At 41.4% G+C, this 13,329-nt stretch overlaps 1 protein-coding gene across 1 annotated transcript; it reads right to left on the reverse strand.

Annotated features, from left to right (window-relative positions):
• Window positions 1–408: 408 nt before the first annotated feature.
• On the reverse strand, window positions 409–8,349 carry pou1f1 (POU class 1 homeobox 1). Its single transcript, XM_034562040.1, has 7 exons — window positions 8,214–8,349; window positions 6,463–6,624; window positions 6,050–6,148; window positions 2,161–2,424; window positions 1,844–2,008; window positions 1,429–1,489; window positions 409–649 (listed from the first exon to the last, which is right to left on the reverse strand). Exons 1-7 carry the CDS (start codon window positions 8,347–8,349, stop codon window positions 409–411), a joined length of 1,128 nt encoding a protein of 375 aa, XP_034417931.1.
• Between the last annotated feature and the right edge of the window lie 4,980 nt (window positions 8,350–13,329).

Below are 13,329 nucleotides of genomic sequence, written 5' to 3' on the forward strand. Positions count from 1 at the left end.
GGTGCTGATAGATTACATGGCATTTGGTGTGTGTAAATAACTTTCAGTACACGTATAGCAAACAAGCCACAGCTACAGTTCAGTACATTAAAATGTCAGGTCACGGAAGCTGCTGCGTCAAACCAGCATGTGAGGTAAATAAAAAGCTTATATCTTCAAAGTTTCAGCGGACAGAACGTTAGACTGGTTTTCACCGGATATAAATCATCATCTGAACGTTAACCAACTTTAATCGCTTCAAATGCATCAGCAACTGCTTAATGCAGAATGAGGGCTGTCTTTGTTTTGGGGGGTTTTCTGGTTCCTGTCGGATTTCTGTTAGACATTTGATTTCACAATACCAGCTGTGGTCATGAGCGAGCCTCCATCAGGCTGGAGGGGAATGGAAACTCTAGCTGAACCTTATGACTATGTCATTGGTCTTTGTGTTTTACACATCTGTACAATGCAGTGTGGACTGAGTTTGTTCAAACAGGAGCTGAGGTTGAGACTGGTTTTGACCCGTTTCTCTCTTTGGCGTCTGTTGCAGAACCAGACTCTGACCACCTCCTTCTCCAGATGGAGGCTTTTGGCTATCCGGGCTATTTCCTGGGAGGAAGGCTTACTTTTTTCCATAAAGGTGTGCTCCAGGGCCTCCTTAGCTCCAAGGCTGCAGTGGGGAACAAGGGAGAGGGAAGAAAAGATGAACTCTATGGAATCAAAATGTCATGCATTGTATCATTGTTCCTTATAGTTCAGGGGTCTCCAACAAGTAGGCCGGTTTCTGAGTGGCTCGCTAAAGGTTCAAAGAATATGTACATAGCACATTGTAAACCTGTTTAATTTCCTTTCAAATCAAACTCACAGATGCCCCGCCCCCTTCTGACACAAAATGAGCTCTCAGTTGAACGAGTTACACAGCTTTCACACTTGGTTACAGTGACATCGTAAAGTTAGGCGACGTTAGCAGGCAAGTAAGCAGACACCAGATTTAACTGTGACCGCAGAAAATAGTGAATACAAAGCTAAATAAGGATGGTTTCATATCTGCCAGGTGTGTCTGCAAAGACCACTGGTCCATTTTGTGATTGAATGAATACAATCCACAATTGGCTAACTCCCCTGTTTGGACACCACTGGCCTGTAAACTCACCAAGCAGTACGCCTGGTAGCCTTGTGGTGATGTACCAGCAGTGTGAGTGCCAAACTGGGGAAGAAGGCCAATGCAGCAACAGAGGCTGCGTTTATTGGCGCACATCCTGACAGAACACAAAAAGCCCTTCACCGTTGTCAGGATTGTAATAGAGACAATGCCTGCTGTGGCTGAAACATTATTAAAGGACCATACAAGTAAGACACGAGTTATGTCTGCATTTGACGATGTAAAACTTGGGTACCAAATGGTCTGGAGGAGGAAAAAAGGTTGGCGACCCCTGTTACAGTTGATACCTGATAGTTGTTCTCCTTTTCCTCTTGCGCTCATTCATTCCTATTTTATCATTGTACAAGGCTGCAGGAAGGAAAAATAAAATTGTGTTAGTGTTGTTACTGAGAGGAAATAAATCACTCTGCTCGCTGAACTGCTCACAGCTCATATTTGTATGTATGTAAGGTAAAGAGGTTGGTAACCTCTGTCCTAACGATGTACAAGCTGGTGTTAGAGCTTCGGAATCATGCAAGGAAAGCATGGCTCTAATACGGTAATCTCTAGCTGGCACGGATAACACAGACTCAAAAGTATATTAGCAATTTACACTGACAGAATATTTTTTACGCATAGAGATTAGACATCTAGGTAAAGATTACGTTTCAATAAATGCTCTAAAATTGGGTATTGATGGGGTGGAGTATGTGTGTGACTCACCACCGGCCAGCTCAGCTTCGTCGAGCCATTTAGCTAGAATGCCCTTGAGTTTGCAGGCATTCTTAAAGCTCAGCTGCAAATTTTCAAAGCGACAAATTGTGGTCTGGCTGAACTCTGAGCCGTGCACTGCAGCAAGAGCCTCGCCTACATTGGTCTGTGTGTAGCCTGGAGTTCAAAAGAAACAGAAGCGCTTCATAGAATACCCGCGAGCAAAGAAGCAGCAAACATGGAAATATTCATAGTGAGGTCTCTAATTGGTGCAGTTGTGAGCAAATGTTATGCTATAATTAGTATCATCACTGAGTGATGATTCTCACCCAGTTTGATCCTCCGTATTTTGAAGTCATTGGCAAACATCTCCAGCTCTCGTATCTGCGGGGAGTCCATGGCAGGGGAATCTTCTGGGTCCCGCATGGTCTTCCTGTGGCCATCAGTTTTCATCTCTCCAATACACTGGCCCCCAGGGGCCTCATCAGTGGAGAGGAGGGCCGGGGGCAGTGAGGAGAAACCATGGCTTAATGCACAGGAACCACTACTGAGACCATGATCTGGAAACTTATACAGGCAAGGAGTAAGAGACCCTAGAGAGAGAGAGAGAGAGAGAGAGAGAGAGAGAGCGAGAGAGAGAGAAAAAAAAGCTTGGGAGAGGAACGTGTGTTGGAAGGTGTCTCCTATTCCCACATGTATCCTTTATTTCCACACCACAAAAATAAAAAGTTTTGACACGCTGCTGCCAGACACGATGAAGTAGAACAAAACATGCCGGAACCTGCAGGCTAACATTTTTATATAATTCTTATCATTTTAGCCCATATATTGAATTGTTTTAATTATTGTGATGACTCACATCTCCTCCTGAAAACAAAAAGGTATGCCTCGTGAGATCTTCAGCCCCATCTTTATATCATTTGCGAGTGAGAAAAAACACTTGTTGAACCCCAAGTAGATTACAATGCACAGACCTGAGGCAGCTCCATTAAGATGTGCAATTAGTTCCATATTCAAAATATTAGAATGTGTTGATTAGTAGGTATTTTTTTTCCCTGGCCCTTCACATAATGTTTTCCAGATATTCATCTCTGCAGTTTACCTGTAATTCACATTTCTTGCTGGAATACTATTATCCTTGGCTTCAGCCTACACGTAGCAGAGTTTACTTCTTTGATTTCAATGGTCTCTCTTATGTAAGAAAAAACAAACACAAATTGAAGCTAACTTTTTCAAACAGGTTGGTGATGTATAACACTCCAAAGGCTCTAAAGGTGCAGCATTGAGCCTCTCAGCGCCTTCAAGCGTGCTGATGGGGTTAACCATGTTTACCTGTAAGGGAGCCATGACTGTCGGGGTTATCAATTGTACCCAGCAAATATGAACATGCAGCGAACGTAACCAGTGGGACAAGCTCACGTGCACAAACGTGCACTCAAAGCACGCGCAGTCAGCATATCTCAACACAGGACAAAGGATCTTGCATTACAACACACACAGGAACAGAAACTGAATTATATGCTCAGGTAGACATTTGCAAATAGCTGTTTGATGCTGTATTAGTTTAATATTCAAGATTCAGGCTATGTTTTCTGTTTGGTATGTTGGTGTATTTGTCTTTTTTATTTCTGTATTTCTGTAAAAAAGGTGGTGACTTGGTGATTGTCCAAAGAAAAACCCATTACATTTGGAGGGGATCAAAATCACAGGGTGGATACAGACATTATTTTTCACTTATGGAACCGGCTCTGCCAGAGTACACTCTCTGAGTGGCCTTCTAGTTTCTACAAGTGGATGTTAAAGTTAAGTGGTTAGCTGCAGTGGAGCTTGTAGCTGTTGCTGCCAATCAATAGGTGTTTCCTTTTGTTAGTATTAATGACAGATTACTGCCCGAGTAACAGATGGGTGGATGACTATTTGGAATATGAAGCTTCTCATTGCATCAACACTCTGCACACAATAGCCAATACCTGATGTGTGATTTAAGTCTGACAGCAACCAAATGTTGGCTTCAACATATCCCACGAATATTCTTTGCTTTTGGATAGTATCAACATTTCTGGAACAGAATCTGAGATGAGCGATGCAACACTCCCCTCTTGTGTTATGGTGTTTGTAGTGCAGGGACAACTATGTCACAGTTGACTGAAATTACACTTAACGGATGGATAAAATATTTACAAGACAGTAGGTTGCAGTGTAGTGGTCTTACGCTGCCATGTACATCATGTACATTACTTCTTTCTTTAACATTGACATAACATTGACATAAAAGCTTCATCTGAAACTCTGACATAGCTAACTAGAGATGGGATTGTATCAGGCCCAATGGCAAATCGGGCCAATGGCCCCCACCTGATTTCTTACCATCGGACTTTTGGCCTCCTTGCTCGGACCAAACCCCCCTTCAAACCTTTTTACTCAACTACACACTTGTAAAGTTTGTGTGATGCAAAACTGGGCCAGAGGTGTGAAGTTGGGCTGAAAAGTGGGGGCCTAAAAGCCCCTTCACCGCCCTTAATCTCACACACACACACACACACATACACCCACACACACACACACACACACACACACACACACACACACACACACACACACACACAAGGTACCAGCAGCGAAGGAATACAGTGGCGTCCTCTTGGCCTCACCATGTTGGAGAACTTTGAAGACTTTGCCTCGTTTGTGCTTGATGCCTGCACTGATGTTCCTTGGTGGGTGTACGTACAGCTATGCTTGAGTGCACACAGCAGTTTATTTGTGCGATGTGGAGACAGACTGGACAACAAGCACCTTTGAAAGCACATGTGGGTGTGTGAAAGCTGCCCACAAGCCTTCATGTACATGGCCATGGACCCTCCAGCTGCTTTGTGCTGCAACATGTGCACCATCCACAGAGTGTGTCGGCGTCAGCTGAGCAAAAATAGAAAGCAAGCTCTTGACATACGAACTTCATCCTCGTCATTATTAGTGAATGAGCTAAACCAGAGCATTGACTTTTTATCCCCCTTTAAAGTTGACCAATTTCTAAGCAACCAGTTGCCTGTTTTAAACATCCAGCAGAAAGGGAGTGGCATTAGCGATCATTAAGGAGTTCTGTTTCAGGCCTCCTGATTAATGTGTATCCTTTGAGCTCTGTCTGTCTGGTCTCCAACAAAGACTAGTATGCGAGTATATCTGGCTCTTTGTTAACATAAAAAATAGATTAGCATAGTCTTAAAAATTAAAGAGTCAATTTCTTTTGTGACCTTGTCTCGTCCATTTCACATAATTACAGTGTTTTGTTAAATGCTATTAACTCTGTTACGGCCCTTTCCTCTGAAATATCCCTCTGCTGAGTGCTGTATTGGACCACTTTCAGCACGTTTCATTTAAAGTTGACCTCCTGATGGTAATACTAAATGTGGCCAGCTGTCTAAGTGGAATCATAATGTACTTTAGCAGAGCCTGGGACATACCGTACACTTTTATTAGACCACATACATGAGTGGGTAGATGTCTCCAAGTCTCCTCTCCAGTGGCTACAATCCTATCAACCATGTCTGATAAAAGACGAGCAGCAATCATCTTCTTCTGCAAATGCCAGCAGGGTTGCATTTAATGTCACATTCTTTTTGGTCAGTATTTGCTCTCATTTGATTATATCAAACTAAATTGTACTATAGATGTTCTCTCACAAAAACATGCATAAAAAATGTGATTTGTTGTCTGATTCAGACTATGGAAAGCTTATGTTTTGTGTTTTTGTTTGTTTGTTTGAATTAAGCAACTGACATGACATACAAATGACATACAAAGTTAAATTAAGACTGATGACTTACTTGAAATTGGCACCAAAATATTGTAATATCTCTTAACACCAACATAATATCTCTTAACACCAATACCATTCCCCCTTACAGTTTTCACACTACCACTTCTATATTCATGTTTCTGCTCTCTCTGCAGCATTAGGAGGAAGTGGCAAGTCGTCTTCGACAGTTATATATAACAAGTGCACTGGAGAGCTTGAGCGGCAGGCAAAGTAATCAAGTCTGAAATTGATTTTAACTGGTAGCAAATTTAAAATTAAATGGGAATAAACAAATTGCTCAATTGAATGGCTTTAACTGCAGGCCAGGGAACGATTATGTGTGTACACGTGTGTGTGTGTGTGTGTGTGTGTGTGTGTTTGTCTGTGTGAAAGACTGATAATGAGAGTGTGTATCTGATCATTACCTTGCAATGGGTTTGCACTGCCTACCATGTTGGGGTGAGGTACGCCACATGTCTGCAGGATACGAGTCTGAGAGATACTGGCAGAGAGCATCTCCTGAGCTACAGAGAGAGAGAGAGAGAGAGGGAGAGAGAGGGAGATCTTTAATATTGTCTGCACAACGATCATCGTTCATATACAAATCAGAATTATAAGCATTATTGCACACGTCTTATCAACAAATTCATCATCTATGCCATCATGAGATCTATGCCACGTTCACTATTAGGGCCACTGCAGCATCATATATTCAATACATGAATTAAAGGCTCAAATGACCAGATTAAAATTCTTGATTATTAATTGTTTGTTGAATGACTAACATATCAATTACAGCCTTGTAATCGTTGTCACAAATACCACTACGACCACTCACCTGCCATCATGCCATAGGTGGCCTGCTGGTTGCTGTAGTGACAGGGGGCGACTGGGTAATGTAGTCCCGGGGGGCCGTTGCCAAGAGCGTTGCCGAGGGTGGAGGTGGACAGGTGCATGTGGGAGCGCTTGGAGGGCTGACCCAGGGACAGCCCAGACGATACTGATCGGAGACAAATGTGGTTACAATCTGACCGGAGTACAGCAGATCAGCTAATTAAGAACTGGAGAACATTGGCTAGGATTCAGCTTTGGATACAGTTCAAACTAATATGGGGTTTTAAAAGCTACTATATGATATATTTGTTATTGAAACAGGTGGTATGCGTTGGCATAAGATGCAACCATGTCTAAAAATGTAAAGTGGGTTCTTGATGAAATGTCCTCTGAACTAACGGCCTACGCAGTTGCTCACGCACATTAAAGATGTATTATTAAATCGGATCAAAAATATATTGTAAATCATTTTGACAAGCTCAGTTTGCTCAGGAAGGAAGCTCAATCATTACAGACAGAAAGAGAGATGATGTTGATGAGGATGATAATATAGTGATATTAGACTTTATACACATATCATCATGTCAGTCTGGTGCTGACAGAACGGAGAGAGATGCGAGTGCACTTTTAGTCAAGCACATTTATTCTAGAAACTGGAGTCAGCTACCATAGAAATGGATGCTGGTATACTAGCACTGCTTAGTAAATACACAGAGATCTCACACCTTACACAACCTTTGAAAAAAGCAATTTTTAATTAACCTATGGAGATTAATGGCAAGCCAGAACATATGCTTCTAAAACCAGGGAAATTAACTTTTAGATGGCAACCAATATCACTTATTGTAACTCCTCTTTAAAACCTTGTGTTGATGCCCTCGACAGATAAGTGTATTTGAATAAAGATGCTCTGGTCATGTCTTCTGCTAATGTCCTCTGCTAATTACACAATTATTCATGTATTCATCTTTTTATCCAGCTTGGCAATATATATCAGATGACAGCTTTTCACATTTAGTTCATAGACTCATTGAAAGACATAAATCCAATATAGACCAGCAGAACTCCACAAGTACAGTACATACTGTCTGAGTAGAACATCTATTTGCAAGATTTGACATGTTTGACTTAATATACATTTTAAGACTAATGTTCTGCATGATCTACTTCCTGTCTGTTCTGAGCTCTAACAATCAGCAGCCACTAAAACATGCAGAAAGTTTTATCCACAATGCGCCATAGAAAAAAAGACCTTGGGGAGTTTGCTATACTGATAACATATCCTCAAAGCAATTACCCACTGAGTAGAGACAGCTGGGCCAAACCAGATGATTAGATATATTTACATAATTTGTGTTGGCTTTGAATAAATGTATTATTTTAATCTAATTCAACTGCGTTCAGACACAGCTTGGGTACATTATTGGCCTAAAGGAGCAACTTGTAGCCCCGCATGACACATCTCTCATCTGCCGCACCCATGGGAGTCAACATAAAGTCAACACGAGCAAATCTCACTTTGTCACAGCAAGAAATGGCACAATGACAATATCCTTCCTTTGTATAGTCTCAAAGGGCTGAAGTGAAAGAGTGAAATAGTTCAAGGCTGCCATCTTGCAGATGGGATTTAATATCCCAACATCACTATGTGAATCATAGTCCATATCATTCAAACACTGTAAACATCCACTTCTCTTACTTTGCAACCATGAAAGCCACATTTGTTACTGAACAATACATTACATGAGAGTTTACCTGCAGACACCATGCTGTGAGCATGGGAGCTGCCCGACAGGCAGTCCCCGGTAGAGGCGTGGTGCATGAGGATTGGCAAGGGGGAATCTCCTGCAAGTGGGGTGAAATGGTCGGTGCTGAACACCTGGCATGCCATTCTTCTCCGGCCTCACTCAAACAGTACGCTGAAGTTTGAACTCTGAAGTGGTTTCTTTTCTTTGCTTTGCCTTCTCTTGCTTTAGTTGGTCTTGTCGGCCAATGTTGCATTCCTTGTCCTGTGTCTTTTCTTGTCCTCTTGAAATCCCTTCCTCCTCCTTCTCCTCCTCCTCCTGTGCGTCTTGTCTTGGCTTCCGTCTTCCTCTTGTCTTCTTTGGCCTTCTCTTGCTCTGCCTTGTCCTTGTCTTCTTTTCGTGCCCTGTTTCTCCCTGATTCAGCCAAGCACAGTGCCCACTTCAGTCACTTGGGAATATGCAGTGAAAAAACTGTGAACAGTTACCTTTTTTTCTCTCAAAGGGAAATGGATGTGAGACAAAACTCTGCACGGTTTGCGGCACATCTGTAGCCTCAGCCAAGACTCTCGAAAAACGATGAGCAATGAGCTTCAGGTTGACGTTATTATCACAGAAATATCTGCTCAAATGTGTTACTCAACTATTGAGCTTTCCCTCACTGAGGCCTCTGCAATGCATGAACCTTTCTCCTTTTCTCTATTCCAGATGCAGACAAGCCAGTGTCTTTCATACCCTCAGCATTTCGCTGCCCTTGTCTACTGCAGGTATTTATATGCCACCCACCTACAACTAACCACCCCTCTCTCTACCTGTGAGGCCCCCTATTTCCTATCAAGCTGCTCACCCCCACCTACCAATCCCATGTCAGTGTTGTTATTACTTGTGTTTGTCCTTACCTGCATTCTCCTCATCTCGTTTCCAAATCCAGGATTAGGGTGCAGAGCGGCTGAGAAACCCGATCCCCTCCTCTCCTCTCCCCCTCTCACTATCTCTCTCGCTCCCTCTCCCTGATTGCAGGGTTGTGTTGTCTTTGCAATGGGAAAGTAAAGCGAACACTTAAAATGCTCATTAAAATACCAAAGACTAGTTTTATGTGATAATGCAGATAATGATATGGTGTTGCATGAAGCGTTGCCACAAATTGTCTCACACCAATTGCAACCAATGCTGCGCACGACTTGGCAAAAACACACTTTGAATTGCATTGCGAGAGCTTTTAGATGTGTTCACAAGAGCCTTGTTTCGGTGTGTCTCCATATGGTGTCTACTGTGCTGAATGCAGAGCTCTCGAAGACAACAGGTCTCATCGGGGAGGATAAAGGTTAATCTGAAGAGCGTGGACTCTGTTGTGTCTGTTTGTGTTTGTATTTGTCGTGGGCTCTGCTTCGCTATTGTTAATGTAGGTGGGCAGCAGGTGGAAAATAGCTTGTGGGTGGCAGGCACGATTCAACTTGCTTCAGCATGCAGTGTAAATGTGGACTGGACTGCACTTAGTCCTTTGGACAATGGCTCTCCTCAAAACATTGTCTCTGTATTCATTGACTCAAGTGTAAGGTTAAGAAATGCTGACATTACGTGTGTTAAAAAGCTGAAAGTTGAAAAGGTCTGACAGTTTGTCACATTCCCATATGCATGTGCTGTAATGGAAAAAACGGGTCGCATTTGTTGGAATCAAAATCTTTAATCTATTGTTTGATTGAACAAAAATCAACGAGAATGAGCACTGACGAATAAAGGAGCCTTTGTGACAAATTGCAAAGTAAATCAAAACGGACTTTGACAAATCTCATTTCACCAGAGCAGGTTTGAAATAAAACACACACCGAATTCCCAACATAGAATGCAACTGAATGTAACAACAACAATAATAATTTAAAAAAATTTCCAGCGCCATATCATCCTTAAAGTACTTTTCTCTCTTCTTTCAGCCAACTACTCCCACTCAGGGTAAAGACCATATTTCCAGCTCGCGAATGCAGGTTTATTTTTGCACAGAGACTGAACCACCTGTTTTATATTTTATATCAATATGTGCACTGGGGAGAATCTCCCAATATTTAGCGGCAGATAATTTAGATGATTATTCTGTAATTCAGATTTGAAAGGAAAGGATCAAACTAATAATTATTCATGATTCCTAATAATTGCAGATTAGCCTTATTAATGACACATTATCAGGTCAGTGTTGTCTTAAATATACATATATGTATATATATATATATATACACATACATATATATATATATATATATATATATATATATATATATATATATACAGGTTTTATTGTTATCACTACAAATATGGAGATTGCTATTTTAATGATGTTTTAAACTGTTTCCTTACGTTCAAACAGAAAATCACCAAATGTCATGATATGGTGATATTCCGGCAAATGGATGTTTCAAAGAGCTTTGATCAGACTTGTGTGGACTGATATGCTTTTAGATGAGTAAAAAGTAGATCATTAAAGGGTGACGGATTGGAAAAAGTCAAAGCTTTCCCATGGATAGATAAGTAGACGCACACACACACACACACACAAATACACACACACATACATATGCACATAAAGAGCCTAAACTTAATTAGTGAAGAGACCATGAGTCAAAAGGTTCTCTTAAAGCACCTGTCCTAGATCCCCTTCCTCATCCTCCCTCCCCCTTGACACACACACACACGCACACACACACACACACACACACACGCACACACACACACACACACACACAGACACAGACACACATGCACACACACACATTTAATACAATAAAAACATGTTACAAGCATAGATATAATCCCTCCCTATGTGTGTATGTGTGTGCGTGTATATGTACAGACACAGACACACAAACACACGCACACAAACACACGCACACACACACTCACACACATACACACACACACACACACAAACACACACACACTCCAAAGACCATTGATCCATCCACAGACACAGTGGGAACAGAGTGTGGTGATACATTCTCACAGGTATCACGTCCGTACATACAGTGTACCAGGTGTTTGTGTGCCACAGTGGGTTTATCCTCATGTAACTTGCTATCACTCAGTCAACAATGTTGAGTGCAAGGAACAATATGTTTACAGTCACCTTCTGCACATTGTCAAACACATTTTAAGCAAACTTTTGAAACGACGCAAAGAAAGGAAACACGAATTAGGAGCATTTCCGTCAAGGTTTGAAGCGAATGAACTCGGCTGCAGCATCGTTTTATCAAAAGTTGCCACCGAGTTGAAGAAGTCGAGTTTTTGAACCAGAAACAAAACACATGTACAGCTTTTCTAATACATCCAAACTGAATTTTGTCAGAATATCGCTGTTTTCACCCAACCAAACCATGAGAGCGGGGAAGTGGGTGTGAAACTGAGAGCTGAAAATGACTTTTGTCTTGTTTTTGAATTTCTGCACTCATTCATTATGCAGGGATGAACTCTGAATTAGGTTTGTTGAATGCTTGAATACATCATGGCAGAGGTCAGCACTCCTGATGAATATCAAGCCTTATGCACCACTCTGACCACCATCTGCCCAGAGCTGCGCCTGACTCACCAAGCGCAGCACAAACACCGGCCGGATGCATCCGAGAAGGCTAATTTCATCAACATATTCAAAAAACCCTGTTCGAACCGCAAAGGTTAACCGTCAGGAGGAGGAACCAAGAACAAGGTCTGAATCTGCTCTGCTCTTCTCTCGCAGATTACGATCTCTCTTCATTAAGTAAATGTCACATTAAATATTTGTTGGTTAAATGACATTATCCCCACAATAATGTACAGCTCTCAGTTTAGTAGAAATGGACAACTTCACCATGCATGTGGTATTCTTCTGAGACCCCGTTCTCAGGAAATATTTTTGATTTATGTTTCAAGTTTTTTGTTATATAAGAGCAGATGTACAAAGAATCGAGTGAATTTCGTCTGTTGTTGTGGTATGCTCACTATAGCTCCTTTCAAGAAGTTATAATACATATAATTTGATGAGCTTTCACTCCCACAAAGTCATAATTAACTTAATCAATAGCCCCATTTAAACAAGGCTAATGGCAGGCATTTTAAATTGGCAACTAATCTTTGATTCACAATAAGTGCACCGGGTCTTATCTCCTCACTACTCATTTTACACTGTAGAAAAGGTTCCATATAAGGTAATACAAGTGAATGAAGCATCCACTTTACGATCAAATGTTTTCAAATGTCCTTGCCAACACCCCCATACAACAGCAAAACAAAATCCACCACCTAACATCTCCAATAATTATAATATTATTGTAATGACTGCAGTAAAAGAAAAAGAAAAAAGAAAAGAAAAGCATAAACGTACTGTGAAATTCCAGTTGGGATCTCAGTTTCCTCCATTTGTCTTGAATCCAACAGGCACATTTCAGCCACCGAGCCTCATCTGTGAGCACACACACTGTTCCTTTCTTCCTTCTGAAACACACGTAAGCATTATTCGACTTGCTAAATATATTTATTGCACAGCATGCTGAATGTTTAAAGGGACTTTTATTTTACAATCCATATACAAGCGTGGCCAAGCGTCACAAGTTTGGCCCTCCGTCTTTACATAGTCAACACAGCTGCTGGCATATTGCTCCTTGTGAATCTGCTCTCCTCGGCTCTTTGCAGTGCTTACAGTCTGAAGGACAAACACATGGAATAACAAGATGTTGCATAAGGACAAGAACATCTAACAGATAGATGCCTTTGCTGAAAAGCACTGACAGGAAAGATGGAAAGTAACACATGGACCAGATATTATACAAATAATGATAAATAAATACATGAATGGCTGTAAAGTGCTGGCTGTATGGGGCTAACACTGATTTACATTTAATACATACTTGAAGGCACTTGTTGATGTCTGAAGAGGCAGTTGAATCCTTAAGAACCGCTGTGAACTGTAATTGTTTTCCACTGTGAGAACCAACTGTCTTAATACATTCAGTTCAAAATGATTAGCCTGAAGTGCCATGCACCATGCAGTAGTCCATTAAAATAGAAAACATTGTATTCCTGATGCACATCGCCATCTTGATCTCAGAGTTGTAACGCAAAACATTCAAATAAAAGTGCAGAAAGTGAAACAAAGAACTGTAAAAGTA

The sequence above is a fragment of the Cyclopterus lumpus genome, chromosome 21, assembly GCF_009769545.1.
Source record: "Cyclopterus lumpus isolate fCycLum1 chromosome 21, fCycLum1.pri, whole genome shotgun sequence".
NCBI lineage: Eukaryota > Metazoa > Chordata > Actinopteri > Perciformes > Cyclopteridae > Cyclopterus > Cyclopterus lumpus.

Excerpts from the sequence above, each read along its gene's own strand:
- pou1f1 (XM_034562040.1), bottom strand. The coding sequence starts at position 8,349 with ATGGCATGCCAGGTGTTCAGCACCGACCATTTCACCCCACTTGCAGGA. Across the intron at positions 2,009-2,160 it reads AATACGGAGGATCAAACTGG|GCTACACACAGACCAATGTA; the intron begins GTGAGAATCATC and ends TTTGAACTCCAG. Across the intron at positions 650-1,428 it reads AAAAGGAGAACAACTATCAG|CCTTGGAGCTAAGGAGGCCC; the intron begins GTATCAACTGTA and ends TCCCCACTGCAG.